At 41.5% G+C, this 26,835-nt stretch overlaps 16 protein-coding genes across 16 annotated transcripts; 9 read left to right on the plus strand and 7 right to left on the minus strand.

Annotated features, from left to right (window-relative positions):
- Positions 1-225: 225 nt before the first annotated feature.
- PAS_chr4_0103 (Subunit of Golgi mannosyltransferase complex also containing Anp1p, Mnn10p, Mnn11p, and Hoc1p) lies at positions 226-1,341 on the plus strand (the record flags this gene model as incomplete). Its single annotated transcript, XM_002493463.1, has 1 exon — positions 226-1,341. One exon carries the CDS (start codon positions 226-228, stop codon positions 1,339-1,341), a length of 1,116 nt encoding a protein of 371 aa, XP_002493508.1.
- Positions 1,342-1,539: 198 nt separating this feature from the next.
- PAS_chr4_0104 (Zinc-finger protein of unknown function) lies at positions 1,540-2,646 on the plus strand (the record flags this gene model as incomplete). The annotated part of the gene is made up of 1 exon (XM_002493464.1): positions 1,540-2,646. One exon carries the CDS (start codon positions 1,540-1,542, stop codon positions 2,644-2,646), a length of 1,107 nt encoding a protein of 368 aa, XP_002493509.1.
- A 99-nt stretch (positions 2,647-2,745) lies between these two features.
- On the minus strand, positions 2,746-4,653 carry PAS_chr4_0105 (Putative GTPase that associates with free 60S ribosomal subunits in the nucleolus; the record flags this gene model as incomplete). The annotated part of the gene is made up of 1 exon (XM_002493465.1): positions 2,746-4,653. The coding sequence occupies one exon, from the start codon at positions 4,651-4,653 to the stop codon at positions 2,746-2,748; it is 1,908 nt and encodes a 635-aa protein (XP_002493510.1).
- Positions 4,654-4,940: 287 nt separating this feature from the next.
- On the plus strand, positions 4,941-5,494 carry PAS_chr4_0106 (Hypothetical protein; the record flags this gene model as incomplete). Its single annotated transcript, XM_002493466.1, has 3 exons — positions 4,941-5,069; positions 5,122-5,232; positions 5,285-5,494. 3 exons carry the CDS (start codon positions 4,941-4,943, stop codon positions 5,492-5,494), a joined length of 450 nt encoding a protein of 149 aa, XP_002493511.1.
- Positions 5,495-5,753: 259 nt separating this feature from the next.
- PAS_chr4_0107 (60S ribosomal protein L2) lies at positions 5,754-6,518 on the minus strand (the record flags this gene model as incomplete). Its single annotated transcript, XM_002493467.1, has 1 exon — positions 5,754-6,518. The coding sequence occupies one exon, from the start codon at positions 6,516-6,518 to the stop codon at positions 5,754-5,756; it is 765 nt and encodes a 254-aa protein (XP_002493512.1).
- Positions 6,519-6,985: 467 nt separating this feature from the next.
- On the minus strand, positions 6,986-8,758 carry PAS_chr4_0108 (Hypothetical protein; the record flags this gene model as incomplete). Its single annotated transcript, XM_002493468.1, has 1 exon — positions 6,986-8,758. One exon carries the CDS (start codon positions 8,756-8,758, stop codon positions 6,986-6,988), a length of 1,773 nt encoding a protein of 590 aa, XP_002493513.1.
- Positions 8,759-9,118: 360 nt separating this feature from the next.
- Positions 9,119-12,624, plus strand: PAS_chr4_0109 (Component of the condensin complex, essential SMC chromosomal ATPase family member; the record flags this gene model as incomplete). Its single annotated transcript, XM_002493469.1, has 2 exons — positions 9,119-11,012; positions 11,117-12,624. The coding sequence occupies 2 exons, from the start codon at positions 9,119-9,121 to the stop codon at positions 12,622-12,624; spliced, it is 3,402 nt and encodes a 1,133-aa protein (XP_002493514.1).
- PAS_chr4_0111 (Low affinity methionine permease, similar to Mup1p) lies at positions 12,604-14,232 on the minus strand (the record flags this gene model as incomplete). The annotated part of the gene is made up of 1 exon (XM_002493470.1): positions 12,604-14,232. One exon carries the CDS (start codon positions 14,230-14,232, stop codon positions 12,604-12,606), a length of 1,629 nt encoding a protein of 542 aa, XP_002493515.1.
- A 990-nt stretch (positions 14,233-15,222) lies between these two features.
- Positions 15,223-16,341, plus strand: PAS_chr4_0112 (Threonine aldolase; the record flags this gene model as incomplete). The annotated part of the gene is made up of 1 exon (XM_002493471.1): positions 15,223-16,341. One exon carries the CDS (start codon positions 15,223-15,225, stop codon positions 16,339-16,341), a length of 1,119 nt encoding a protein of 372 aa, XP_002493516.1.
- A 354-nt stretch (positions 16,342-16,695) lies between these two features.
- Positions 16,696-19,599, plus strand: PAS_chr4_0113 (uncharacterized protein; the record flags this gene model as incomplete). Its single annotated transcript, XM_002493472.1, has 1 exon — positions 16,696-19,599. The coding sequence occupies one exon, from the start codon at positions 16,696-16,698 to the stop codon at positions 19,597-19,599; it is 2,904 nt and encodes a 967-aa protein (XP_002493517.1).
- Positions 19,600-19,656: 57 nt separating this feature from the next.
- Positions 19,657-20,226, minus strand: PAS_chr4_0114 (Hypothetical protein; the record flags this gene model as incomplete). The annotated part of the gene is made up of 1 exon (XM_002493473.1): positions 19,657-20,226. The coding sequence occupies one exon, from the start codon at positions 20,224-20,226 to the stop codon at positions 19,657-19,659; it is 570 nt and encodes a 189-aa protein (XP_002493518.1).
- Positions 20,227-20,230: 4 nt separating this feature from the next.
- PAS_chr4_0919 (uncharacterized protein) lies at positions 20,231-20,908 on the minus strand (the record flags this gene model as incomplete). Its single annotated transcript, XM_002493474.1, has 1 exon — positions 20,231-20,908. The coding sequence occupies one exon, from the start codon at positions 20,906-20,908 to the stop codon at positions 20,231-20,233; it is 678 nt and encodes a 225-aa protein (XP_002493519.1).
- A 350-nt stretch (positions 20,909-21,258) lies between these two features.
- On the plus strand, positions 21,259-21,800 carry PAS_chr4_0115 (uncharacterized protein; the record flags this gene model as incomplete). Its single annotated transcript, XM_002493475.1, has 2 exons — positions 21,259-21,276; positions 21,333-21,800. The coding sequence occupies 2 exons, from the start codon at positions 21,259-21,261 to the stop codon at positions 21,798-21,800; spliced, it is 486 nt and encodes a 161-aa protein (XP_002493520.1).
- Positions 21,801-22,076: 276 nt separating this feature from the next.
- PAS_chr4_0116 (Protein involved in N-glycosylation) lies at positions 22,077-22,919 on the plus strand (the record flags this gene model as incomplete). Its single annotated transcript, XM_002493476.1, has 1 exon — positions 22,077-22,919. The coding sequence occupies one exon, from the start codon at positions 22,077-22,079 to the stop codon at positions 22,917-22,919; it is 843 nt and encodes a 280-aa protein (XP_002493521.1).
- Positions 22,920-23,060: 141 nt separating this feature from the next.
- Positions 23,061-23,720, plus strand: PAS_chr4_0117 (Hypothetical protein; the record flags this gene model as incomplete). The annotated part of the gene is made up of 1 exon (XM_002493477.1): positions 23,061-23,720. One exon carries the CDS (start codon positions 23,061-23,063, stop codon positions 23,718-23,720), a length of 660 nt encoding a protein of 219 aa, XP_002493522.1.
- A 52-nt stretch (positions 23,721-23,772) lies between these two features.
- Positions 23,773-26,799, minus strand: PAS_chr4_0118 (DNA repair and TFIIH regulator; the record flags this gene model as incomplete). Its single annotated transcript, XM_002493478.1, has 1 exon — positions 23,773-26,799. The coding sequence occupies one exon, from the start codon at positions 26,797-26,799 to the stop codon at positions 23,773-23,775; it is 3,027 nt and encodes a 1,008-aa protein (XP_002493523.1).
- Positions 26,800-26,835: the final 36 nt, after the last annotated feature.

The following is a 26,835-nucleotide window of genomic DNA, read 5'->3' on the forward strand; positions in this document are numbered from 1 at the left end:
CCAGTGATACTGGTATTAATTGGTACTTTCTTTCCTGGTAGTCTGGTAGCCCGTCCAAGTTTTTCTTGTCGGCGGCGGAGAACGGTTTTTTTTTATCTTTTCACCCACTCTGATCGGCTCTTCTTAAGCTTTTTTTTTCTCCTTTCGCGACTACCGAGGAATTAGTTTCAATCAAAATGCCTGAGGTTCAGCGTGTTGTTTCCTCCCACTCACTAGACCATTCCAATGTTGGTGCCCAATAAAAACCATTTGTTCCACCAGATCAGAAGGAAGCCGTCGCAAATAGTGGCGCCCATCTTGTTTTTGGTCCTCGTTGTGTATTTACTATTTGGAATCGGGCAATCTTCGTCCAAGAAGCCAAAGTATTCATACAAAGATAAAACACAAGGATGGCTATTGTCAAGCAAAATCCCTCCTGGGCCGGACGAAATGGCCAAAAATCACATTATGCATTATAATATGAACTTACTTGAGACTACTGTCATGCCTGCGTTCAACAAAGAACAAGTCTTGGTGCTGACTCCCATGTCCAAGTTTTATCCCGAATATTGGGATAATTTATTGGCCCTCTCCTATCCAAGAGAACTAATGGAGCTAGGATTTATTGTTCCACGTGGAAAGGCTGGTGATGAAGTCGTCAAGAAATTGGAAACCGCAGTCAAGGCCGTTCAGAGATCTTCCACCGAATCGGCAAGATTCGCTCGTGTAACCATACTCAGACAGGATAGTGAATCCGTGGAATCACAGTTAGAGAAAGATAGACACGCTTTAAAGGCTCAAAAAGAACGTCGATCAAAGATGGCTTTGGCAAGAAATTCGTTATTGTTCTCAACCTTAGGCCCCTTCACTTCGTGGGTGTTATGGCTCGATGCTGACGTTGTAGAAACGCCAAAAACTCTGATTCAAGATTTAGCCACCCACAACAAAGCAGTGATAGCTGCTAACTGTTACCAAAGATATTACAACGAGGAGACCAAGAAAAATGACATTAGACCCTACGATTACAACAACTGGGTAGAATCAGAGGAGGGTCTACGGTTGGCTTCTACTTTGGGACCAGATGAAATCATCGTAGAAGGCTACGCAGAGCTTCCCACCTTCAGAGCATTGATGGCACATTTCTATGATCCACATGGAGATTTGAGTACAGAAATGCAACTGGATGGTGTTGGAGGTACTGCAGTGCTAGTTAAAGCAGAAGTGCATAGAGATGGTGCCATGTTCCCAAGTTTCCCATTTTACCATCTTATTGAGACTGAAGGATTTGCTAAGATGGCCAAACGTCTGGGCTACCAAGTCTTTGGTCTTCCAAACTACCTGGTTTACCACTATAACGAGTAGATGGGGCAGTAGTGTTAAGTATCGCGACACTTGCAGCATCAAAGTCGTGCTTCTTATCAATCATTAATCCTCTTTCATACTGATAAGGAGTAGTTATCCCTACCCACTTCTTAGGCAACAATAGAGCAAGGCCTTATCAATAAGTATCGCAAAATAGTAGAATAAATCCAATCTATAAAGATAGTTCCTTCACCTTTCATGGCAAAGTCTCCCGAAACAAGAATGCGGCCTCCCCTGGAGGCTTCATTTCACTCCTCCTCCACAAGACGGTTTAGCGGGCCTAAAAATAGTCTTGCCGAGTCCACCAGCGGATTGGCCTCCCCATTGGCTACCAAAGAGCTTAAAATTTCGACCAGCAAACAAAATCAGACTCCAGTGACCATCAGCAACGATATGCTGAACATAAATCCTAATCTCAAGTCAATTGTGGAGGGTGGAACGTCTCCTATAGCAGAATCGAATGTCGGTGTGGCAGCGTTTGCAGCTACAGCAACGGCAGCATCTTTACAACTGAGTGGCTCCAACTCCTCTAAAAGTCCCACATCAAGGAATTTGTCGCATGTTCCCTGCAAATTCTACCGTCAAGGGGCCTGTCAAGCTGGTTCTTCATGTCCCTTTTCCCACACTTTAACCCAAACAAGCCAGGCAGCAACTTGCAAATATTTTCAGAAAGGAACATGCAAATTCGGATCGAAATGTGCACTGGTGCATATTTCTCCGGAGGGAAAAAAGGTTAATCTGAAGGCTCTAAATCAAGCTTATCAGGTGCCAAAACATGAACGATCTCTGTCCTCTTCCCAGGGTTTAAGTCAGCAGATACACAAAGATCCAGAAACATCTGATGATCAAGCTTCCAGCATGTCCTCTCCTACTCGAACAGTAACATCACAGATGGCATCGTCTCCCTTCAGCAATACAAACTCCATTTGGTCAGGCACAGGTTCAAAGGAAAGGCGATTGTCTGGACCATCTTTTTCGACAGGGTCTTTCTCTAGAGGTTCGTTTTCCAGAGGCTCTTTTTCTAATCACACAGTGTCCAAAGCTGAACTAAATCAACTAATATCTGGGTGTGCTATTTCGGACGACGAAGTTGATGGTGCCGAAAATATGAATGCCCTGGGTGCAGAGGACTTTCTGCCCAGCAGTCTCTCTGACCTGCTAACACCCCAAGAACTAAAACGGAAAAACTCAAAGTCTGGTAGTAGAGCCAACTTGCGCCATCTCTTCGATGCTCCACTACATGGAAGACAAAACGAGGCTGGAACTCGTATTGACGAAGACACTCAATTTTGGATCGACTATTGATCGACATATAGACATCAAAAAGCGACTATATATAGTTCCTATGGATTTTTTTAAATTACAAAAAAATGACTAAATTCCCATCACTTTAACTAATAACAACTAACGGCGGTCAGTCTTACCGTTACCACGCTTACCTGCAATCAGGTGCTTAGGCAAACTAGCAGTATCAGCTCTGTCACCTTCACCCTTTCTAGTATGTCTGTTTCTCTCACGCAGATGCATCTTAGCTACTCTGTCAACCTTGGAACGAAGAGATCCATCGCTAACACCGTCACTTCGTCTGTCTCTTTGGAGCAACATAGTGTGAGGACGTTTAGTATCAGCAGAAGCCTCTTTTCTGACAATCTCAGATCCACGGCTCTGCTGGGCACTGGCTCTCTTCACGCTTGCGTTCAAACCAGAAGTCTCGTGTCCCAATTTATACATGTGATCCTTCAAATTAGCAACAGAGTGGGTAACCTTAGTTCTAGGCATGACAGATCTACTGTTGTTCTTCTTCATCTTGGCATCGTTGATCATCATCTTCTGTTTGTTGCGGATCCATCTGGCCTTTTCCTTGATGTCTTCGACTTCCTCATCCTCAATCTCCGAATCTGAGTCGTAGAATCCTTCCTTGGACAATTGCTCTTCTTCCTCTTCCAAAGCTTGCAATTTGGCAGCGATGTCAGGATCCAAGAAATCGTAAACGTTACGACCATCCAATATTTCTGGCATAATGTCATTCTTCCACTCGTCATCCTCCAACATGTACTTGTCTTTAAGGTTGATGTTGAATACACCAGCACCTCCATTCTCAGCCTCAATGTCCCTGGCCAGCTTTCTACGGTTGGGGTCTTCGGGATCATATTTCTTAAGAGTCTTGACAGCGTCTGGAATGTATGCAGCACGGTCGACGTCGTCTCTGGCCTGTGGTTTAGCAACGTGGATCTTGTTAAGAACATTGGAGATACGGGATGATCCCTTCAGCTTCTGCTCAATTCTGGAAGTCAACAATTTTTCACAGGCAGAGTTTCTGACCTTCATAACGTTGTCCTCTTCGTAACAAGAGGTTTGCATAATCTCAACACCACTGACTTTCTCAATACTGGACAGCAGCTCTCTTCTCTCAGGGTCTAGATCCTCAATACTGATGATATCCGTCTTGTTAACCACGACCAACACAGTCTTGTTGGCAAACAATGGCTTAATGGAGTGGAACAAACGCACTTGGGCTTCGACTGAAAACCCACACTGCTCTGAGAGATCCATGAAGTACAAAACACAGGATCTCAGATGTGCAATGGCATAAATAGACTGCATTTCAATGTTGTTCATCTCTTCAGTGGGTCTGTCAAGAATACCAGGGGTATCAATTGCCTGGAATCGCAAATATTTGTAGTCGAAGTGTCCGACATACAATGACTTGGTGGTGAAGGCATAAGGTTGAACCTCGACATCAGCCTTGGTGATACAACGCAAGAAAGAGGACTTTCCGACGTTAGGATAACCACAGATCAATAGTGTTCTGGTGTTAGGGTCGATGGATGGAAGACGACCCAAATGCTGTCTAACTTGCTCCAGATAAACCATAGGATCCTTCAATTTCTTCACGATAGTGGCCATTCTACCTAAGGCAGCTCTCTTCAACTGCTTACATTGGAACAGCGACTGACCAAACTTCAAAAGTCTGACATAATCTCTGGCGACCTGTTCGATCATAGCCTTTGCCCTGGAAATGGCTGATAGAGACACTTTGTAATGGTTTTTCTCGTACAAGGTATCCATAAGATCTCTGTGGAAGGGATGAACATCGTCTATATTGGGGAAACCTTGCAGCAAGTCGGTGAACTTCTCGGCAAAACCTTCTGCTGTATATCTTACCTTTCTCATGTAGAAAGCTCTAATACGAGTGATAGCAAAACCTGGTCTGATCACCGTTGGGGTTTTTCTCTGTGTCCTGTTAAGAACAATGTCCAACATGTCATTTGACGTTGGCACTGTCGGAATATCCTTCCAAGTTAATTGCATGGTTACTGTGAATGAAGGAGAACACTAGAGAGAAGCCTAAGTTTTTTGCTCTAATTTTTTTTTTTCCTTAAAAAAAAATTTTCAGGGAAAAGAAAGAAAAAGAATTGATTACGTAAGGTTGGGAGATGAGATTGTAACGGTACAACAGAGAAGTGTTGCATGCATTTGACTGGAAGAGAAGCTGGGGTAGGGCAGGTCCTGTAGACACAAAGCCCCCGCAGCATGTTTGCGTATTAGCTTTGTGTAGTGGTCGGCCGGAAATTTATCACCTGAACGAACAACTGAGAATGACAGTTGAAGCGATGAACAAGACGGATCTAAAGTCAAACAGTGTAATCAGCACAGTCATCGAACAGGACGAGGACGACTCAAGCCTGGCACCTTTGGCTATTGACGAAATCGCAGAAGGAATTGAGGTAATTGTAAGTGGATTAGATGTCTAGATAAACGTTATCTAACTGGTGATAGACAATAGAGGAGGAGGCATCTTCCCCAGAGAGTAGCAAAGCAGAGGAAGATCAGAAACAAAATCCATTGAAAAGAGGAAACTCTAGATTCAAGCATTTTTATTTCAAAAGAGTATGTACTATTCCACAGTCTGTTGTCAATCCCTTCTAACACAATCGTTTAGGAGCACCAGAAGGAGAATCAACCGGTAGAGAAAGAGAAAGTACTTCGGGAGCCAAGCAGCAGACTCAGCTTACTTCGCAATCATAAGAATGTATGTGTAAAAGTTACTATGGTTCCTACGTTCCTACTAACAACCCCAGAAGCCAAAGGAAACCTCAGACGATGCCCAACTAAAGATTTTGATTACAAAACGACGACATTATCAGGCTAAGCGGTATCTTCAGCTAAAGAATAATCATGGGGAGAAAGAACAGCCTGTAAAAGACCAGGTCAAGAAAGAGATAACCGCAGAAACTGAACCTCAATCGGAAAAGCCCCATAACCCATAACCAATTTGACCGGCAATTCTGGAATGCACAAAAGCTGGGACAGCTCACTAAATTGACTGTCTGGTTCACTCCTACTACTCACCTAAATAAATATTCTCGATACGGTTCTATTAGTACATGCTGTTTCGTTAGTTACATAGTTTAATCTTGGGTCTTTTGAGTACCACGCAACAAACCGGTTCTTCTGGCGGCAATCAAACCAACCTTTTGACCAGCAACAGCATTTCTGGAGATGGTGGAGGCCTTACCAATATGTTGATGGTTACCACCACCGTGAGGGTGGTCGACAGGGTTCATGGCAACACCTCTGGTTCTTGGCCAAGAGTTTCTCTTAACTCTGTACTTGTGGAAAGCTCTACCAGCCTTCAACAATGGCTTGTCGATTCTTCCTCCACCGGCAACAACACCAATGACACCTCTGGAGTTGGAAGAAATGATCTTCTTAGCACCGGAAGGCAGCTTAACTCTGGTCTTGTTCTCCTCAACGTTGTGTCCAATGACAATAACGTAGTTTCCGGAAGTTCTACCGATGGTACCCTTGTCACCTGGCTTGGCCTCAACATTGGAGATAATAGTACCTTCTGGAAGGGCTCCCAAAGGCAGGATGTTACCAACATTCAAAGAAGCATCCTTACCAGCATAGATGAATTGACCAGTGTACAAACCCTCATTGGCAATAAAAGTCTCCTCACGCAAACCCTTCTTGGTTGGGTCACGGAAGATAACCTTGGCCAAAGGAGCACCTCTACCAGGGTCGTGAATGATCTGCTTAACATATCCACGGATCTGTCCTTCACGTTCGGAAGAGTCCAAAGCTCTAAGCTTGGCAGCTCCCTTTCTCAGACGAGTGTGAGCGGTGAAGATGGAACCAGCACCCTTTCTTTGAGCACGAATAACTCTACCCATGTTGTGTTAATGTTTCTTGCTGTAAGAGGACTTGAAATTTTTTATTGGTTTTTTTTTTGGGGAGTATGAGGGTTCTTGTGTTCGCGGGTTAACCCTAGTGCTGGTCACGTGCCTTATTGGGCAAGCTGTGTGAGGTATCATAAGGTGGTAGTTGAAAGGTACCTTATGGAAGACTTCGTTAGGAAGGTGTCTGTATGATTAGAGTGGCGTAGGGTGAATGATTTAATTCTTCTTCGGTCTATTTTGAAGTGCCAGGGAGAGTTACATTATCGTATTATCAGACTTCCAACATCTTTACACTAATTTATATATTGAATTGATTATACTCCAGTATGTCATGACACTCTGAAATACTTCTTAATTATAACCTCCAAGGGGCTCAAAAGGTCCACTTTCAGAAATAATCCATCTAATTGACTTCTAATTTGGATTTTGACCTATATACTAAAAATTTTTACCTATAAATACTAAAACTCGTCAGAGTTTGGAACATGTCTGTTGTTGGAAAACATACGTCCTACACGGGTGCCAGTAAAGCTTTGTAAAACTGACTGAAAGTCTCTGGATTCGTTCTTCTTAACACCCTTCAATGCAAATAAAGCAATAAAGAATAAAACGTTAAATAGAGCTAACAGAATAAATGGACCATGCATGAACCAGTCACCAAACCAACCTCCAAACTTATTAACAATTAAGACTCCAACACATCCAAATAATGAGTAGACACCAACTAATGATCCCTTGTTCTTGTAGTATTCTTGGTTGGAGGAAATGTTAGATAACATGGTCATTGAAATGATTATGAACCCAATTTGTGAGACTCCTAACATTGTTGCGAACAGAAAGATGAGTGCTGAAGAATCTGGTGTCTTAATGAAGGTTACACCAACAGCACTTAACAGACTCAGAGTGTTCACAATCAAAAGTAAGTGAGCATGATTGTTGAATTTGTCAATGAGAACACCAAAAATAGGTGCAAATATAAGGGCAGCCATGTTTGAGATTCCAGTGAGAATAGAAGCCAGGATGTATGAGTCTGGACAGTGAACCTTGTCAGTGCTTTCAGTAGAACACTTTCCAGACTTGTAGAAGTAATGGTTAATGTAAAATGGGATGAATACTGTAACCGTGATTGTGAGACATCTTGCCATGAAGCCACCAAGGAAAGCAAGTAGAATCATGGGATTTTGTACAGATAGTTGAAACCCGTACTTGATAGACTCCAGATAAGATTTGTGAGAGGAATGAGAGGTTCCCAAAAACAACTCGGCTTCTTCGACATCGTCGTCCAAGTCACTGTCAGCATCATGAATGTTCAAGTCATCAAACAGTTCATCAATATCGTCCTTGAATATTTTCTTTTTATCGTCCTTGTATAGAGAGAAAAACAGCAATACGGCAACCAAAATGGCAATAATACCGACAACCAGATAGGATTTCTTCAATGCAACGCCGGCAGGATTTCTAGTACCAAACCATACTGGCATTCTTAAGAATACAGAAACAGAGAAAATGGCACCCAAACCGGATGCAATTCCCACCAAGGAAACTCTTTTTCCTTCACCTCCTTTGGATTTGTTGACCTCGTTCACTTGCTGCACATCATTAAGCTCGCCTTCGTCAATGATATCGCTATTCGTACCAGTGTATGCACGAGTCTCTCCGGTAGCCTCTAGACTCTCGGCTGCTTGCGATAAAGTGTCGTCCAATGTGCTCTGAGTTTCAGCATCCAATTGAATAGATTTTCCAAAGAAATTTTGGCTGAAAAATTCAGAAACCTTGAAATCAGAATTGTTCAGCTCGATCAGCATAACTGTGATGATACTCATGATGGAGGCACTTCCCACGGAGAAAACCAATCTCCAGAAAAGCATTCCGGGGTAAACAGTTTCATTGACGAAAACTGCATAGCCCATGAAACTTGCACCGACAATCAATAAACCTCCGAACTCTATAGGTCTGGAGCCGATTCTATCGCACAGGGCTCCAATAAAGGGGACCACAATGATAGCCAGCAGCTCGTCAAAAAACCCTAAACTTCCCACATAGGCACCCACATTCTGGCCAATTCCCAAGACATCGGTGATGAAATAAGTCTGGGTGGAAGTCAAAAAGACTGCAAAGGAGATGTTAACGAAACAGGCCGACAGAAAGGCAACGAAGTTCAGTGAGGTGTAGTTGTCAATCTTCCGGGAAGACCTGGCGGCGTTCCGTGCGGCAATTGGAGACTCTTCTGACATTTTTCCTCAAAGCAAAGAAATTGAAAGAGGAGAAAAAAATTCAAAATTAGAAGGGTAAATAGAAAAGTTGGCCCCAGAAATTGGCCTGTTGCAGATGCCCGTGCGTTTTTCTTGTCCCCGATTTCTCCTTATCTGGAGCATCTAGTAATTTTTCCTGTTTGGTAGGATTATGTAATCTTTTGCGGTCGGTACATATGTCCCGGTTCTGTGCCCTGGACACACAGCTCATCTTCCGCCGCCTAACAATAATAAATACACGAAACAAACAGAGTAAACATACACGATAAGGGTTTGATCTAGTGTGCTTTCTTTGAAACTCCGTCTTCTACCCCGTCCTCCTGAAGACGCTCTTCACTGCAAATGAAGGTAGAGGAGTTGATTATTGACGGGTTCAAGTCTTACGCCACAAGAACGGTTATTTCTGGGTGGGACTCGCAGTTCAATGCGATCACTGGGCTGAATGGGTCCGGTAAATCGAACATTTTGGACGCCATTTGCTTTGTTTTGGGTATATCAAGTATGACCACGGTGAGAGCGTCCAATTTGCAGGATCTGATCTACAAAAGGGGTCAGGCCGGTGTGACAAAAGCAAGCGTGACTATAGTGTTTGACAACTCTGACACTGACAAATCTCCAATTGGGTTCGAGAAGCTCCCCAGTATCAGTGTGACCAGGCAGATCGTGCTGGGAGGCACTTCCAAATACCTTATCAATGGTCACAGAGCACAGCAGCAAACTGTATTGCAACTTTTTCAAAGCGTTCAGCTGAACATCAATAACCCCAATTTCTTGATTATGCAGGGTAAGATTACCAAGGTGTTGAATATGAAGCCAACAGAGATTCTTTCGCTCATTGAAGAGGCAGCTGGAACCAAAATGTATGAAGATCGTAGAGAAAAGGCGGAGAAAACCATGTCCAAGAAGGATGTCAAGCTACGAGAGATTCGATCTCTTTTGGAGGAGGAAATTACCCCAAAGCTTGATAAATTGGCCAATGAAAGAAGAGTTTTCCTGGAATTTCAGCAAATTCAAACAGATCTGGAGAAATTGACGCGGGTAGTTGCTGCTCACGATTATAAAGACTCTTCAAAGAAATACGATCATCAACGCAGACTCCTCGATAAGCAAAAAGGTTTATTGGGAGAGCTGGAGTCAAGTATTGAACAATTGGAGAAAGAATCAAAGTCCATCCACGAAGAAATAAATCGCATCAAAGAAAAGAGAAAAACCGAGCTCTCCAACAATGCATCTGTAAAAGAATTGGAAAAACAGGAAACTATCATCTCCAATGAGTTGGCTCGGTTGGTAACGTCACATCAGATAAAGCTAGATACTATAAAATCAACGAACTCGTTGAAACAAAAGCACAAATCGCAAATCAAGCAGATGGAAACGACAATTGAAAAGTTGAAAGAAAAAACTACATTACTTGAAAAAGAATACCAAAATTCCAAAGACTCGTTAACGAAACTGAAGCAAAACCACTCAAAGAGGGAGGATTTGCTTTCTTCATTATCTACAGGAATATCGTCACAAGGTATTTCGACTACTGGATACGCTTCCCAGTTACGAGACGCAAAGAAGAAACACTCTGATGCTTTACTGTCTCAAGAGCAGCTAAACATGCAGTCCTTACACCTACAAAAGGAAATTGAAACTGAAAAAACCGCAGTTCTTGAAGCAGAAAAAGAAAACAAAGTTTTGACGGATGAATTAGAACGTAAGGGGCAAGAGTACTGTACAATAACTCAAAAATTAAATGAGCTGGGATTTCATCCCTCTAATATAACCAATCTTCAACAGCAGAAGAGCAAAATTGAACAGCAAATATATAAAGCTACAAATGAGTTGGAAAACTCTAAACGAAGAGTAGCTAACTTAGATTTCCATTTTGCCAATCCATCCCCACAATTTGACCGAAGATCTGTCAAGGGCACTGTTGCTCAGTTATTCACTGTTGACGAAAAGAATATGAAATCTGTGTCTGCACTTGAAGTATGTGCGGGTGGTAAACTCTATAATGTTGTTGTTGATACTCAAGAAACTGCCAGTCAACTTTTGAAGGGGGGGCAGCTAAAGAAGCGAGTAACTTTCATTCCGTTAAACAAGATTTCTGCATACTGCATTGATCCACGAAAAGTTCAGCAAGCCAAAGAACTCTGTCCTGGAAAAGTTGAACTAGCATTGAATCTCATTACGTATGACAAAGATGTAGAGGCGGCAATGAAGTTTACGTTTGGTGGGCGTCTTGTTTGTGACGATGCCGATACTGCAAAAAAATTACATTTCATCCCCAAATAAGGGCAAGAACAGTGACGTTGAATGGTGATACTTATGATCCTGAGGGCACATTAACAGGTGGTTCAAGAAACAACGTCGGTGTGATGTTGACCACTGTACAAAAATGCAAAAACATTGAGAGAGAAATTGCTAACATGAAGAAAGAGCTTTTAGAAATGAATGAGAAACAGAAACAACAACAGGGGATTGTGAAGCAGACGGAGTCTTTACAACAGAAAGCAAACAAGTTGAAACATGAGATATCATTAGGTAAAAAGAACCAAGAGTCTCATCACTCCACCATAACGATACGGAAAAATGCACAGAATATTAGTCAGCTGGAAGAAATAAACGAAAAGTTGAACAACCAAAACACTATAGTTTTAAAATTGACGGAAGAAATTGCTCAAATTGAAAAGGATATCCAAGAATTTGGCTCTGATAAATCTTCGAAGTTGAAACAATTAGCAGATGAGGTAAAATCTCTAGCATCCCAGATACCAAAAGCTGAAGAGACCATGAACTTAAAGTATTCAGACTATCAACAGTCTTTGCTTGATTTAGAGAAAATGAAAGGTGACCTTGATGATCTGAATTCTGGTGTTCAGGAGAAAGACGTTTCTCAGTTGAATGCTGAATGCGATGAAATAAAACAGCAAATGACGAATCAAGAACAAGAACTTGATAAAGTAAGAGGCAAGTTAGAGGATGAAAGGCAAAAGCTTCTGAATCTCAATGATGAGTTAGATGATCTCAATAACGAATTGAGCACCAAGCACAAGCTTATAAATGAGAATAAACTGGAGACCCAGAAGTTATCCCATGAAATTGAAAAGGTCAAGTCCGTCTGCAAGGCATATAAACAAACGGTTGAAAACTTGATTAAAGAAAATGAGTGGGTTTCGGACTCCAATATCGTGGAAAAGTTAATTGAAGAGAATCCTAGTATTAATGTTCATGAATGCTACGAACGAATAGATCAGCTAAAGGGTGTATTTCAGGGTATGAAACGGAAAGTGAATTCAAACATTATGTCTATTATTGAAAACGTGGAAAAGAAAGAGGGATCTTTGAAGCAGATGATTCGAACTATCGAAAAAGATAAAGCCAAAATCGAAGAGACGATCAACAAGTTGAATGAATATAAAAAAATCACACTGATTGAAACTTGGAAGAAAGTGTCAGAGGATTTTGGAAACATCTTCAGAGATCTATTGCCCAATTCTTTTGCTAAACTGGTGCCACCCGAGAACAAAGATGTTACAGATGGATTAGAAGTTAAGGTTATGCTGGGTAAGGTGTGGAAGGAGTCATTAGTGGAACTCTCTGGAGGTCAAAGGTCGTTGATTGCATTATCATTAATTTTGGCATTGTTGCAATTTAAACCAGCTCCAATGTACATTCTCGATGAAGTGGACGCAGCTTTGGATCTAAGTCACACTCAAAATATTGGACATTTAATCAAAACAAGGTTTAAAGGCTCGCAGTTCATTGTTGTATCTTTGAAAGAAGGAATGTTCACCAATGCCAACAGAGTGTTTAGAACAAGATTTCAAGATGGTACTTCAGTAGTTAGCGCCACCTAGAGATCTTCTATTCTCAATATTAATAGAACCATAGTCGTCTAATTCATCATTTCGTAGAGACTTGTAACATTCATAGTAGGTCATGCCGTCAAACGAGTCCTCTTTCCATTCTCTTTCGACCGAAAAATTTCCCCGTAGCGGCCACCAATAATAGAGTATGAACCAACAAAAGCTGAGAAGAAGTAACGCTCCAACACCAATAAAGGCAAAACTAGCATCTTTGAATGAATTCTTTGAGCTGGAAATGAATGGTGATAGCACAACTGAAAGACTTCCCAAAAGACAAATGAAAACAACGAAGGTTGGTGCTCTTGTTGGGGCTATAACGTTGGGAAATTTTCGTCTAATTCGAAATAGTAATCCGAGGCATACGATAGCATGAAATACCTGATTGGGGTAGAACTGGAGAGAGATGATATAACTGTAAACTCTATTCCTTGGAATGATTATGACCAACGATGAGAGGATTCCATGAGTTATCAATGCAGCCAATGGGGTATGAAAGGGCCTGTTTGATCTTAGTATGGAGGAAAATGGGACCAATCCCTCTCGTGCAACTTCAACGACGAGTCTTGAATCTACGAAAACGACCACCAGTAAGTTCCCTAAAGAAGCAAGCGCTATGAATAGAGAGAATAATACATGTCCGTAGTATGGGCCAAACAATTTGGTGAAAAAAAGGGCTCCAACTAATTGCCCACCAAATTGAATATCCTTATGAGGTACGACTTTCAGATAGGCAAGGTTCATGGTTATATAAAGAGCAATGATTGAGACCAAGGAAATCATCGCCGCCAATCGGAGAGTTTGAATGGGTTTCTTTATTTCGTTTTGGACGGCGAAAGCACTGGTCCAACCTCCAAAACTGTGTATAGCTTTTAAAGTTGCTGTCGCATAAGAGACACTGGAAAACGTTGAAGGAAGAGAAGTAAAGTCTTTTAAATGAAGATGGTTCTCAATGCCTGTCAAAGATTCTGGAAAGAGAAAAACGTAAATACAGGTCAAAAAAAGCATCGATATTTGTATGATCTTTATCAACCCAATGAAATTCTGAACTGCTAATCCGACGTTACGGGAGTATCCATGAGCACAAACCACAGCAGTGATGGCTGTAATGGCCAGGTATTTAATAGCAGATTCCTGATAGGAGTAACCAAGAGCATATCTAATGTATTCGGCAAACACTAAAGCATTGGTAGAACTGAAATTGAATAATATTGTAAAAGCACCAAAGATGAAACTTGTGTAGTAAAGGGGATAAGGATACATGAATTCCAAAAAGATTTTGGTAGCACCATTAACGGGCAGGTAAGATCCCAATTCCAGATACACACAGGTACCAGACAAGGCGATAACACCGCCTATAACCCAAGTAACCATGAATAATAGCACAGATCCCTGGCAGTCCGCCAGTATCCCTCCTGGGGTTGCAAAGATACCTGATCCCACCATTCTGGATAAGAACAATACAATTACAGACTGGAGTCTCAATGTTCTTATCCCGGGGATCGAATCATCTTGCTTGATCAAAGAACTTCTGTATGGTGGTAAATCAGGGTCATGTATCGTGCTGAAAATATGCTTTCCAGATGAATCACTATGAGCCATGATTCATTAGAGGTGGGTAAGAGGGGAGTAGGTCTCCGATGTGTTGTGGGTCTTGCAGATTAGATCTGATGGAATAGGGTGTTGCATTGTAACAAAACAAAAGGATACAGTGCAGGAATGGATGACTTGGCGGGATTCTTGACTCTGTTATTGACATAAAGGGATTAAAGTCTAAATGGGAACATTGGGTAGTATCTTAGCCAGGCAAGAATTGTGTCTGATTTTGACCCTGCAAAAATGATATTCGCGCAATTCGGTAACTTTAGTTTGACTTCTCGATGTGACTTCTCTCTGACTCGTTAACTCTAATCTTCGGAGTCACCCCCCAAAGCTTAAAAACTTACACCTGTTGCACAATGCCTGTCATTTAGACTTTATTTTCCCTATCTAATCTATCTGTTACTACATGCCCACCATAGAATCACCAAAATAACGACTATTCCTTACTCCCTTTACAAACAGGATCATTCTGAAAGATGAGTAATACAGCGAGAGCCAATGGGATTTCCTGGAAGTGAATGGGCGCATATTTTTCAGCCGAAAACTGGGTTCTGATTGGGCAATAGATAAGTATTTGGTAGACACACGACAAGCTCCACTGAGGGGACCGTAGTTTTCCAGTCGTGTATGGATCAAAATAAGATAAAGAGATGCCAGAAGTTCAGCATAAATCAAGTGAAAATTTCATGAATCGATAGCAATTGAGAGGATAAAACCGGCTAATCCTATCTCTTGTCTGAAAAAGATGCCTCCATTTGCCAGTTGAAGTTTGAAACATGTTTTGAAATCACTTAATCGTAAATAGCTACACTTGTTCCTAGGTCCCAGTATGACTGAACTTTTCCAATTATGAGTAAAGCCGCGAGCCTTATCCAAAAAAGAAAAGTTGAGCATATATAAGGCACTGTCCACGAACACTATTTGTCTGGAAACCTATCTCTTCCTCTTCCTTTCCAGCTAAGAAATACTGAAGAAGCTTCATCACCAATTATGACAAAGGAAGATTTTCCCTGTGCAAATGAATTTAGAAGTGACACCTTCACAGTGCCTACTGCCTCAATGATCCAATCTGTGGCACTGGCTTCTGTCGGTGACTCGGTGTATGCTGAAGATTTGGACACCTTGAACTTGGAGGAGAAGGTCGCTCAAATGGCCGACAAGGAGGCAGGTTTGTTTTGTGTCTCTGGTACATTGTCTAATCAAATCGGATTGCGCAGTCATCTGATGCAACCTCCTCATCGTATCCTCTGTGATTCCCGTGCTCACGTTTATATGCATGAAGCTGGTGGATTAGCCACTCTATCTCAAGCAATGGTCACTCCGGTCACACCACGCAATGGACTATATCTGACATTGGAGGATGTGGTTGATAACTATATTCCTGACGATGGCGATATCCATATGGCCCCTACCAAGGTGGTCTCCTTAGAGAACACGATCCATGGAATAATCACCCCACTAGAGGAGATCGCTCGCATCTCTGAATGGTGTCGTGAAAACGATGTTCGTCTGCATTGTGACGGTGCCAGATTATGGAACGCCTCTGTTGAGACGAATACTCCATTGAGCGAGTACGGAAAGCTGTTCGACTCTATCTCATTGTGTCTGTCCAAGTCATTGGGAAGCCCTATGGGATCTGTTTTGGTTGGTGACAGAAAGTTCATTGACAAGGCCAACCACTTCAAGAAGCAGAATGGTGGTGGTATACGGCAGAGTGGATTCATCGCCAGAATGGCCTCTATCGCTATTGATGAGAACCTGGGAAAGCTGCGGCAATCTCACGAGTACGCCAAAGATGTGGCCCGCTTCTTGCAGGACAATGGCGTGCCACTGGAATGCCCAACTCATACCAATTTTGTTTTTGTTGACCAAAAGAAAGCCCGCATTGACCCAGATCATCTAGTAGCCATGGGTGAGAAATACAACGTAAACATCATGGGAACCAGATTCGCTTTCCATTTCCAGAATTCCAAAGAAGCTGTTGAGCGTTTAAAGCAAGCTATAATGGAGACCTTTAAGTACTCCCAGGAACATCCATACGTTTCTACAGGAGCCAAGCGTTTATACACCAGCAAGAGTCGATCTAATTCTCCAGTTTTGAAAAACTAACATCCGACATCCTATGCTCACATTCCACTATATATTTAATTAATTTCATGGATAGTGCGACAATCACCGAGTAGCCCCTAAGCTTCCCTGTTCTAAGAACCCTGTAGATGTCCGTCGGGAAATCTTGCAAGGTCATCCACTGCGATTGCATTTATTAACCTGAATATCCCTCCCCTCTTGAACAGTCATCCTGAGAATTGCATCGACTCACCCCCCGTTTTCGCACCCCTTCTCCACTCTGATAGACTAAACATTTCACCTCCAACCGCTAGCCAAATTTACTATATATACTTCCAGGAGATCCCCTGCAATTCTTCACCCAGTTAATATTTATAGAGCAGATTAAGAGAACTAATGACACAATCCGAATCTGCACAGTCCGAATCCACCCAGGCTGTTAAAGCGCAAGAGTTGCCACTCACTTTGTCAAATGAGTTCTTACCTGAGCATTATGATTTGAACTTGGATATCCTACCGAAAAAACCTAATTTCACTGGAACAAACGGTATTCGGATGGTTAAGAACAGGAGATACGTGCCGCCGGCCGCAATTGAGGAAGGCGAACAAAAATTGGAAGTCGTTTTGCACTCTTTAGAATTGTTCGTCACAGATGCGTTTTTCATAGTTAAGGATGGTGATTCATTCCTCAAGGAAAAGGTCGCCGTTAAACACAATAAGGCGGTTCACACGGTGACTTTCACTTTGACCGGTGACAAAGTTGAGCTTTATAGAAACGCTCCCTTCTTTCAATGTAGTGTTTTCTATATGGGAGTGATCACCAACTGCCGATCCACGGAAGACAAAACTAGAGGTGTCTTTAGATCCAATTACGCCTGGTCCGATGAGGAGGGAAAACAGTTCCCAGGTCAGATATTTGCTACGCACTGTCAGCCAACCTTTGCACGCCAAATATTCCCATGTATCGACGATGTCACTCACAAGGTCACTATCCAATTGTCCATTCAAACAGACGCTGATCTTACTTGCATTTCCAACACTGCTGTAGAGGCAGGAGAGTTACTACCAGATGAGAAAAACGAAGATGATGGAGTCACAAGAAAAATGGTATTGTTTGAAAAGTCTCCCCCAACACTGGTATCTCTCTTTGCGTTTGTCGTTGGAGATTTGGAGTTCACCGAGAAAGTAGTGAAGGTTGCTGGTCAAGAACTTCCACTTCGAGTTTACGTCCAGAAGGGAGATGCCAAACTCACTGAATATGCCTTGGACGTCGCGTCTAAATCGTTCCCTTTGATGGCCACAAAATTTGGCTTGTCTCCATGTCCGTTTAAGAAACTAGATTTTGCCGCTTTACCATATCTCACCGATGGTGGTATGGAAAATTCAGGCTTAATTACCATTGCTGCACCTCATTTGTTGGTGGAACCTGACACTACAACTGACCCTGAGTACGCATCCCACCTGACTAAAGTTCGACAAGTGATTGTACATGAAATGGTCCATCAATGGATGGGCAATTTCGTATCCTTCGACGATTGGAGCCACATGTGGTTCAATGAGGCATTTGCTACCTGGCTTGCTCTTGTGGTTCTTGAAGAAATTAACGAATACCCCGATGATAAAGACATTTGGCTCAGCCAAGCCAATCTGGAAATGTATCAAATGATGAGAAGGGATGCTACCAAGTTCGTCGTTCCAATCTACAGGGAAGAGCGAAAGAAGGTTCAATCAATCCAAGACGCATTCAACGAACATGCTTACCAGAAGGGGGTATTTGTTCTTAGAATGCTAACAAACTTGTTCAATTCTTCTAATGACGATTCAAATAATGATTTTTTTGCTATCGTCTCCCAGTTCTTGGCAGATTATAAGTACTTGTCCATCAAGCCATCAGATTTTTTCAAGTACGTTACTGATTCAGAGTTGAACAAGAAGAAAATTGATGCTGCTGCCATCATGTATTCCTGGGTACGTACTCCTGGGTTCCCAATTGTGTCAGCTACAGTTAATTCGCAAGGAAAAGTTCATCTGGAACAGCATAGATTCCTCTTCAGAACAAGGATCGAAGAAACAGACCTTGAAGATGTCCCATATCATGTCCCTGTCTCCATCAGACTCAAAGATGGAACAATCGCACGACAGATGCTCACCGATAGATCAATAGATTTAGACTTGAAGGTTGAAGACGTTGTCGTTTTAAATGCCAATTATACAAACCCAATGATCTACCAATACTCTTTGGAATATTACGATAACATTGCCACTGCAATCAAGGAGAATAAGTTATCGGCTATCGAACTGACTTCTCTCTATACAGATCTTTCCTCCATTCTCATGGAAAAGTATCAAGGTGACGATGATATAATTGGTTTGTTGAAGACTGTAGAAGCATTCGGAGAGGATTCTGCAAAGCTTCAATTCCTTCCACTCAATACTGCTTTGAACTTATTGGAGGCTGTTCAGAATGCCCTTGAGACTTATACTGTCAAGAACAGCAAAGAAGCAAGACGACGCATAGAATCATTTGTTTCAAGAATTAGTGCTAAACTGTTTGACAAGCTAGAATGGGAATCTGTTGACTATTCGACCCTACCACCTACTGAGTTGTACACTAGAAACACTATTCTTTCAATGGCAGGTAAATCGGAACATGAACCAGCAGTAAAGACTGTGAAACAATTTTATAAAAAGCTAACACATGGTCCAAAAAAATCAGTTCCTAAACAATTTTTGGCAGCTGTGTTAATTGTTACTGCACGGAGATGTGACCAGAAGGAGTACAAGGAGATCGCCTCATTAGCAAAGAATGCTGAAATTAATGTTCAGAACCTAGTCAGCGGCAGTCAAGTCGATATTCAGACTAGTGCCATGTCTGCACTTGGTCATGTCAAGAATGTCCAACTTATAAAAAAAACCCTCAACCACGTTGCTTCGAACATCACAAGTAAGCTTATCGAAATTTGTCTTCTGGGATTCAAGAGTAATGTCGATGCCCGTGGTGAACTGTTTCAGTGGTTTTCCCTGAACTATGAAAACTGGTTAGTTAAGGCCGGTACTGATACCACGGAAGCAGGTAAGCAAATGAGAATAACATTACACAATTTAACAAAGATTGTATTTGAAGTAATGATGTTCGACGAAAGTGGGCTTGAACAGATTGACTCGTTTACTAAGCGCATCGAAGCAAGATTCCCCAAGTTTGAACCACTGAAACAAGCATTCAAGCAAGCCGAATCAATTGTAGAAGATAAAAAGGTTCTGAACCAATCAAATGAAGAAGTTATTGCCTATCTAAACTAGTGAGCTCAGATTGTTAATACATGCACGATGTTATGATAAATGCTATTGCTTATATTCTTATAAGTTACTATGTTTTAGTTTTATGCCTAGGTCGGTCAATACCTTGTCTCCGTAGATAGGTCTCACCCTTGCAATCAAGTTGTGGAGTAAGATTTGGTCTATTTTCCCTTCATCACTGTTGCTGAGCTGGTTTAATAGGCCGAGGCATATCCTGCCCGCAGCAATTCTTCGCAGATAAATGGTAAGTAGAATTCGCAGTTTGGAGTACTGATCAACAGCTTCCCGACCTGATAATACCACAAACTCTTTGAGGTTTTCGCCTGGAAATTGATACATCCTATCAGGCAAAATGACGTCCTGGAAAAATGTTGAAAAATGAAAGGTCACCTCTGGGTTTTGATCAATGTATGATAATAGCTGTAGAGTGGAGGTTGCATGCAATCGAAAAAGTCTAGCTTGAAACACTTCAAACGAATCTTCATTTTGGATCCAGAAATGAGAATGGGGAACTTGTTTCAAGAGCCTTCGTCGGGGCGTAAAAGCAGGTTCTGGAGAGGGTGGAGGGGTGATTAAAGCTGGATCGATAAAGTTGGAGGCTTTTGGAACACCTGGGCTGTACATCATCATTTCTTCACTTCCACTGGTTTGGGGGGAGGGGATAATTAAGTATTTTCTGGTACTTTTCCAAGTTTGCCTCATGAGAGTCAACAGAAAGAACAGCAACTTGGTTTTTATCAAAGCTGAGTTGTTTAACCTTTTTTTTCAGTTTCGGATTAGGTTGAACAATTGATTTATAGGCTTCCGTTTCGTACTGTAGAATGCAAGCAGGTGCAGTACTGGGTCCATGTGGCGAGAAAATTGCTAGCTGCCTATCCTTCAGGTTGAGTCGTTCAATGACTCGATACAATTGTTCCTTGGTGGAAAAATTGGGATGCGTTGTTGGTTTCTTTGAGTGTTTGCGCCATGATGGCTCGTAGTTGTGTAATGGTTTCCTCCTAGAAACTTTATAAGAATAACCGGATGCCTTGGAGCCTGTGGAGAAATTCCTATTCAATTCTGAGGCTGCTTTCTTTGATTTCCGCCGCCTCAGATTAGTATCAGAGTTGTGTCTTTGGAAATCATTATTATCGAACGACATGGAAGTTTGATCTTTACTAGAAAGACTTCGATGCTCTATTACGTGACTTTGTGTACCATGGAGAAATGTTGATTGATATTGGATGACATTTGCTAGGGATAGCGGGTCTACTAGCTGTTCCTTCCCGACCTCATGTGAGCTATTCAACGAGGGGATTGAGACAGGGTACATGTCATATCAGGGAGGAAATCAAATGGTTCACTTCAAAAAGAAAAGAAAATAAAAATGGAAAGAGTAGAAGCAGGGAATAAACTCAAGAGGGACTTTTGACCTCCTTCCATGGTGGATCAATTTGTTTTTTGCGTTTCTTTTGTTGATCCCATTATCTCTGAAAAAGATGGCTGGTTTTTCTGTTACCCTGGGGAAGGTGCATTTCTATTGATACCCTGGAACATGCCATCCAACATCCAACTTAGCCTCAACACAGGTATACCTCCATACATCACAAAAACCTCTTAGATCAACGGTTCTCGATGGTTAACCTGAAACCCTTCCCAGTAAACACACCCCAACAGTAAAAGATGGATAAACTTAAGGAAGTAAGTCACCCTCAATGACAGACAAAATGACCTTTTAATGATGCTAACATAGTAAGAAAATCAACAAGCTCAAATTGGACGCTGAGACCTGGCAAGAAAAGCACGATGATGTCAACAGTAAGATCAAAGTGCTTGAACAAGAGGCCCTAGAGAAAGACCACCAGATCCAAGCGCTCACCCGCAAGAACGACGTTTTGGAAGAGCAGGTGGAGAAGTTGGAGGAGCAATTGAGCACCAGCAAGGAAACTGTCAACGAATCTCACTCCCTCAAGACCAACAATGAAAACATCACGAAGAAGAACCAATTGCTCGAGGAGGAATTGGAAGCTGCCGATAAGAACTTGAAGGAGACCACTGAGAAGCTAAGAGACACCGATATCAAGGCCGAAGCTTTGGAGAAGAAGGTCACCTCTCTGGAGAACGAGAGAGAAGAATGGGAGAGAAAGTTTGAGGAGTTGCAAGAGAAGTACAACGCCACCAGAGAGGAATTGGATGCCATCTCCGAGCAATTGGAGAATTTGTGAATGGATGACGATGATACCAATAACCCTGATCCACCATCCAGATCAGTATTTTCCACGACTCTTCTTATAGTGGTGTTAGTTGTCTCATTGGCTACTGCTCGTATGTACGTTTAATATACTCGTGTCCTATTTGAAGAATTGTTTACGTAATGGGGCAACAACAGAAATCTCGAAACACCTGTCATGCAAAAAAATATAATATGCCCGCTCCAGACAAGGTTCAAAAGAATCTAAACCGCAAGCAATATCGATTACGGCAACCTCATATGAACATCGATGAGTTTCACTCCTACAGAGGAACCCATACCGTCATATGAAAGGTCTCAGCTGTTACACCGAACCGCGTCTAGCCGGAGAATGGCTCGGAATAGCAGTCATTCCCTGTCAAATTTGAACATATCCAAGATTGTATCAGAGGACATCAAGAAACAGCAAGAGTCCCTCAGGATTATGGGACTGGCGATTCTGAGTTCTAGACAACATTTGGCACTTTCCTTTTGCAAAGACATTCCTTTGATTATCATTGCCATTGATTTATATGGCTGTTTGAAAAACTGTTGGACTCCACGGACCCACCAGCACAGCATCACGTCTGCCAAGTCCTCAGAGTATGTTCTCGGAGGCATCTGGTGTCTTGTATCGGGCTATTTGACATATTCGATACTGGATGGGCTGATGGTACGCTGGATTGTGACTTATTCCAGCTGGGGCGCAATAGTCCGGATGTTGTCCATGTCATTATTGATTGTTATTGTCATTCAGTTACTATCGATTGTGTGCAACCCTGATGGACTATATTATTTGCCTGCTTGGGTACTGATATCGTGCCTGCTCACAGTAATATACATTATACAAAGTTATGTGACCTCCAACTTAAGGATCAAAAGTCATCTGGAGGAGCCATATGCGGAGGGAGTAATTTCCCTGCCCATTATTCCTAGACCAGATGATAAGGTCAAAAGAACAGTGGACATCTACAACATTGCCGTGTTTGCGGTTGTCCCCATTGGGATAGCCAGTTTTGTCACGATGGTGGGTCTAATAAGAATACTGCTAATCATGCGCTTTGATGTTGGTTCTGTGACTAACACGGTTTCTAATATTGCTATTCCCCAATAGGCACCGACACCCTCCTTTTCTTCTGGCCACTAATAACGCATTTGCCCAGACATTTTACTTCACCCATACTGTATAATTAGTCTTATTCTCATATTGCTCGAAAAAAAATTTCAGATATCTAACTTTCTCTTCTGTAACATAATGAATAAATTCTCCTCTGATAGCAGCAGAACCACTGCTCAATCGACAATAAATAAGCTGTTAGTGAACCTCATACCCGGATCTCAGCTCAATGATGCAAAAGTGGCCAAAAAGGCAAAGAAAAGCTCCAGTGCTAAAATTATCAGTGATCAGATAGGTTCCAGAATGGAATTTAAAAGAAATGAAGAGAAAAGGAGGAAGTTTCTGAAGCAAAATAACCTTAAGAAGAGAAAGATGAAAAGGAAGAGCAAGGATTTAGAAGCCCAGCTAGAAAGAATCGCCAGGCTCTCAAATATCAAAGAGCTTCAGCAAATGTCTGAAGATTCCAACGATCCTCTGCTGGATCAAGTCATTGATAAAAAGATCACCGCATTGCTATCTTGGACCACAGACAACTCTGAGTTGGGAACTGAGATAGAAAAATTAAAGAAAGACATTTTGAACACCGATAATGAGGAGGTTAGAAGAAGGAAGAGCTACCGTGATGAGGAAAGAGAAGAGGCAGAATTTAGATCAGAGGTTGAGAAGGGCTCCATCGCCTATCCAGGTTTGACTCCTGGTTTGGCTCCAGTCGGATTGAGCGATGATGAGGATGATGAGGAGGAGGATGAGTCTGATGGATTTGATAAAGAGGAAGAGGAAGATCAATTTTCAGAATAAGTCACTACAAACAGCGTAAATTTTTAATATTGTATAATAATAGTTTCTATTCTTAGCTCTGTTCCAATTCATAATAGATCTGCCTTACATCTGCGGCTAATTTCCTAACTTTTCTCTTTTTGTGACTCAAGACTGCAACTGTTTGGTTGATGATAGTGGTTCGGAAAGGTTGTAATTGACTGAGAGGAATCTTACTAATACCAATCTCCTTCAAGCATAGTAACGCATTGATTTGGCCGTTCAGGTCACTGTTGTCCTTGGTGATAGCCAACAATCTTGAAATAATTGAATGTAGATGAGGCTTTATAAGCATACAGTTGGATTCAATAGTTAGATTTAATATCTCCAGGCCTGAATTTCTGGATTTAGCATTGTCACTTTGAATAATTTGAAGAATCAGTGGTAAGATATTCTCCAGGTGAGATAGAATGATTTCTCTTTGATGAACATGGTTCAAGATCAACGATAATAAAAGTAGATATGTTTCTTTTGATGCCTGCTCACAATTCCTATAACCTTCAATGATTTTCGGAAGCATGATGTTGTAGAACTTTTGTTTGTACAGTAAACGAACATTGAGATTTATGATTTTTTTGTCACGTTTATTCACTTCCAATTCACTGACTTCTGCGATTAGAACCTCCAACAACTTCGGCGAAACCGATGCAACTGATGGGATTTCAAGGAGTGAAAAGAAGTATTCTTGATACTTCATTGCCAATGGACTGTTTGATAGAACTAAGGACTTTGTAATCCATGCCATAACTTCCAATGTTCCCAAACTATCAGAAGATTGAAGGTCTATCGTTTCCGATAACTCATTCAAAATTTTCTCCAAATCCGAATCGGAAATGTATTTGTTAGCCAAAAGGCAGATAAGCTCAAGGAAACCCATTCTCTCGAAAAGCGATTCGAAGTGTTTCGAATCTCTTGTGATCTCAACTAATGAACTTAACACATCCAAAGGCTCAATCTTGAGAGGACAGTCCTTAGATACTGCACTTAAAAATTTGTTGAATAAACTCACCAATGTAGGGGGCTTAGAAACTAGGGAAATTTCTAATCCTAAACTTGTTGAAAACAGGGGAGAATCCGATCCTAGCAAAAATGTATCAACTGCATCATCAAGGATTTTCTGATGATGTATCAGTTCAAGTTTACAAATAATTAGTCTGATTATCTTCCCACATTGATCTAATATCCTTTCATTTAAATAAACAGGAGACTCTTTGGAGAGCCGGTAGTTGACTATAGTCAAAGAAGTTATCTGAGGAATGACTCGGTCTGCGTAGTCTTTTGACAGCAGCTCTGGATAATTGGAAAGTAATAAGTAAATGGAGTTCAACAAAAAATAATAGTAATCCATGGTAACAACCCTCCCATTCAACAGTCTTTCATATACGCTCAATAGTCTCACGATTATCGAGTCCAATAATAGTTTGCTATGGGAAATGTTCACTACAACGTTCAAGACGTTTCGAACTAGTTCCAAATCAATCTCAGAAGATGATTCGTTTGGAAGTTTAGATAATAATAATGGAAGAGTTGTCTCTAAAACAACATTCGGCATTGTAGCAGAGATATTTGTAAATGCATTCAGAGTCTCTTGGAAAATTGGATCCTTCTCATTTTTCATAGTTGAAAGAAGTAGCTCCGACAAATTAGAAATAACTGACGCAACTTCCTGTGTATCCAAAATGAATGACAAATTAACTAGTGAACGGATGCAGATGCATTTCAGTGTTGTTTCCACGTTAGATGAAGACATTAAACCTTTTGATAATACTACCAAGATGTCATCCTTGTACTGGGAAAGCTTTGACTCTGGGTAATCTGGATTAATAAAAAAGTTTAAGGCTGTGGCCAAATTCTTTTCGTCTACAACGGTAGACGGCTCATCCGTTAGCAAAACAGGTAGCACTTCGCCAACAATGTGGTTATACACGGAAAGTTTAGACGTAGCCATGACTGAGAGGAGTAAAACTGTTTGTTTGAAGTATTTGTGAGAAATGTGGAGATATTCCTTAAGCTCTTCCAGCATGATCTGAAGGTTTTTGATGATTTGCTCATCTGTGAATTTTTTAGGGAGATTTTTGAATAGGGCAATGACTTCTTTGAACACCAAGTCATCTTCAGTGCTCAATTTCTCTATATCGGCCAACTCAACAATATTTGCTAAATCATTGTACAAAACCTCAAACTTGAGGGCATTGTACAAAGTAAGCCAGTACTCTTGAATGGTGTCATTGTCGTACGTATCCAGACACAGATTCAAAGTTTGAAGAACATCCAACTTCACTGCTGGAGACGTTGAGGTTAATTTCTCCAAGATATTGGGAAACAAATCCTTTGCAAACAACGGTGTGGCTGCAAAGACCTGTCTGAGGCCTGTTTTCAAGTCATGACTGGCGATGCTATAGGGACTATTTGGAGGGGGTTTAAATGAGACTGGGAAGTAACAAAATGCATTATCAAACAAATCCTCGGCGAAATTTTCCACCTGTAATGTTGAGGATATCTGCTTGTTCAAACTGAAAGAGATTAGTAGGTTTCTAGGATCCTTTTCATTGGTAGAAATGTGAATGAACACCTTAACAAAAAGATCGTTGAGGTTGGCCAGGATGAAATCCAAATGCTTCTGATATATTGTTTCCAAAAGTAGAAAGGACTGGTATCTTGTAGCAGCCAAAAAGCTTGCCGGTTCATATTTCTCTTGCACTGAAGTTAGCACGGATTCTAACAGAGCAGGATTGAAATTCTTCAAAGATGTCAAAGCCCTAAGACCAACCAATGTGTTACTCATCACATCATTGTCGTCCAATTTCCCAATATAAAACTTAGCAATAACCTCTATATCAGCCCGGTTCAGTCGCTCAATCTTGGCCAAGGTATTGCTCAAACATCCAACAGCCGTACTTCTTATATGGGGTGTTTCGTCAGTGAGATGTGATCCAAGGGTTTTTATTAATTGCAAAAGACTTATTCGCTTTTCTATGACGGCCTTTGCAATTTCTTCGCAAGGTGGATCATTTTCTGAGGCCATAAACTGGCTTACCCATTGGCTTAGCTGAAGGTCCATTTATCTCGAGTAGTTGTAGTTACGCTATCAGCAGGT

This window comes from Komagataella phaffii, chromosome 4 (assembly GCF_000027005.1).
Source record: "Komagataella phaffii GS115 chromosome 4, complete sequence".
Classification (NCBI taxonomy): Eukaryota; Fungi; Ascomycota; class Pichiomycetes; order Pichiales; family Pichiaceae; genus Komagataella; species Komagataella phaffii.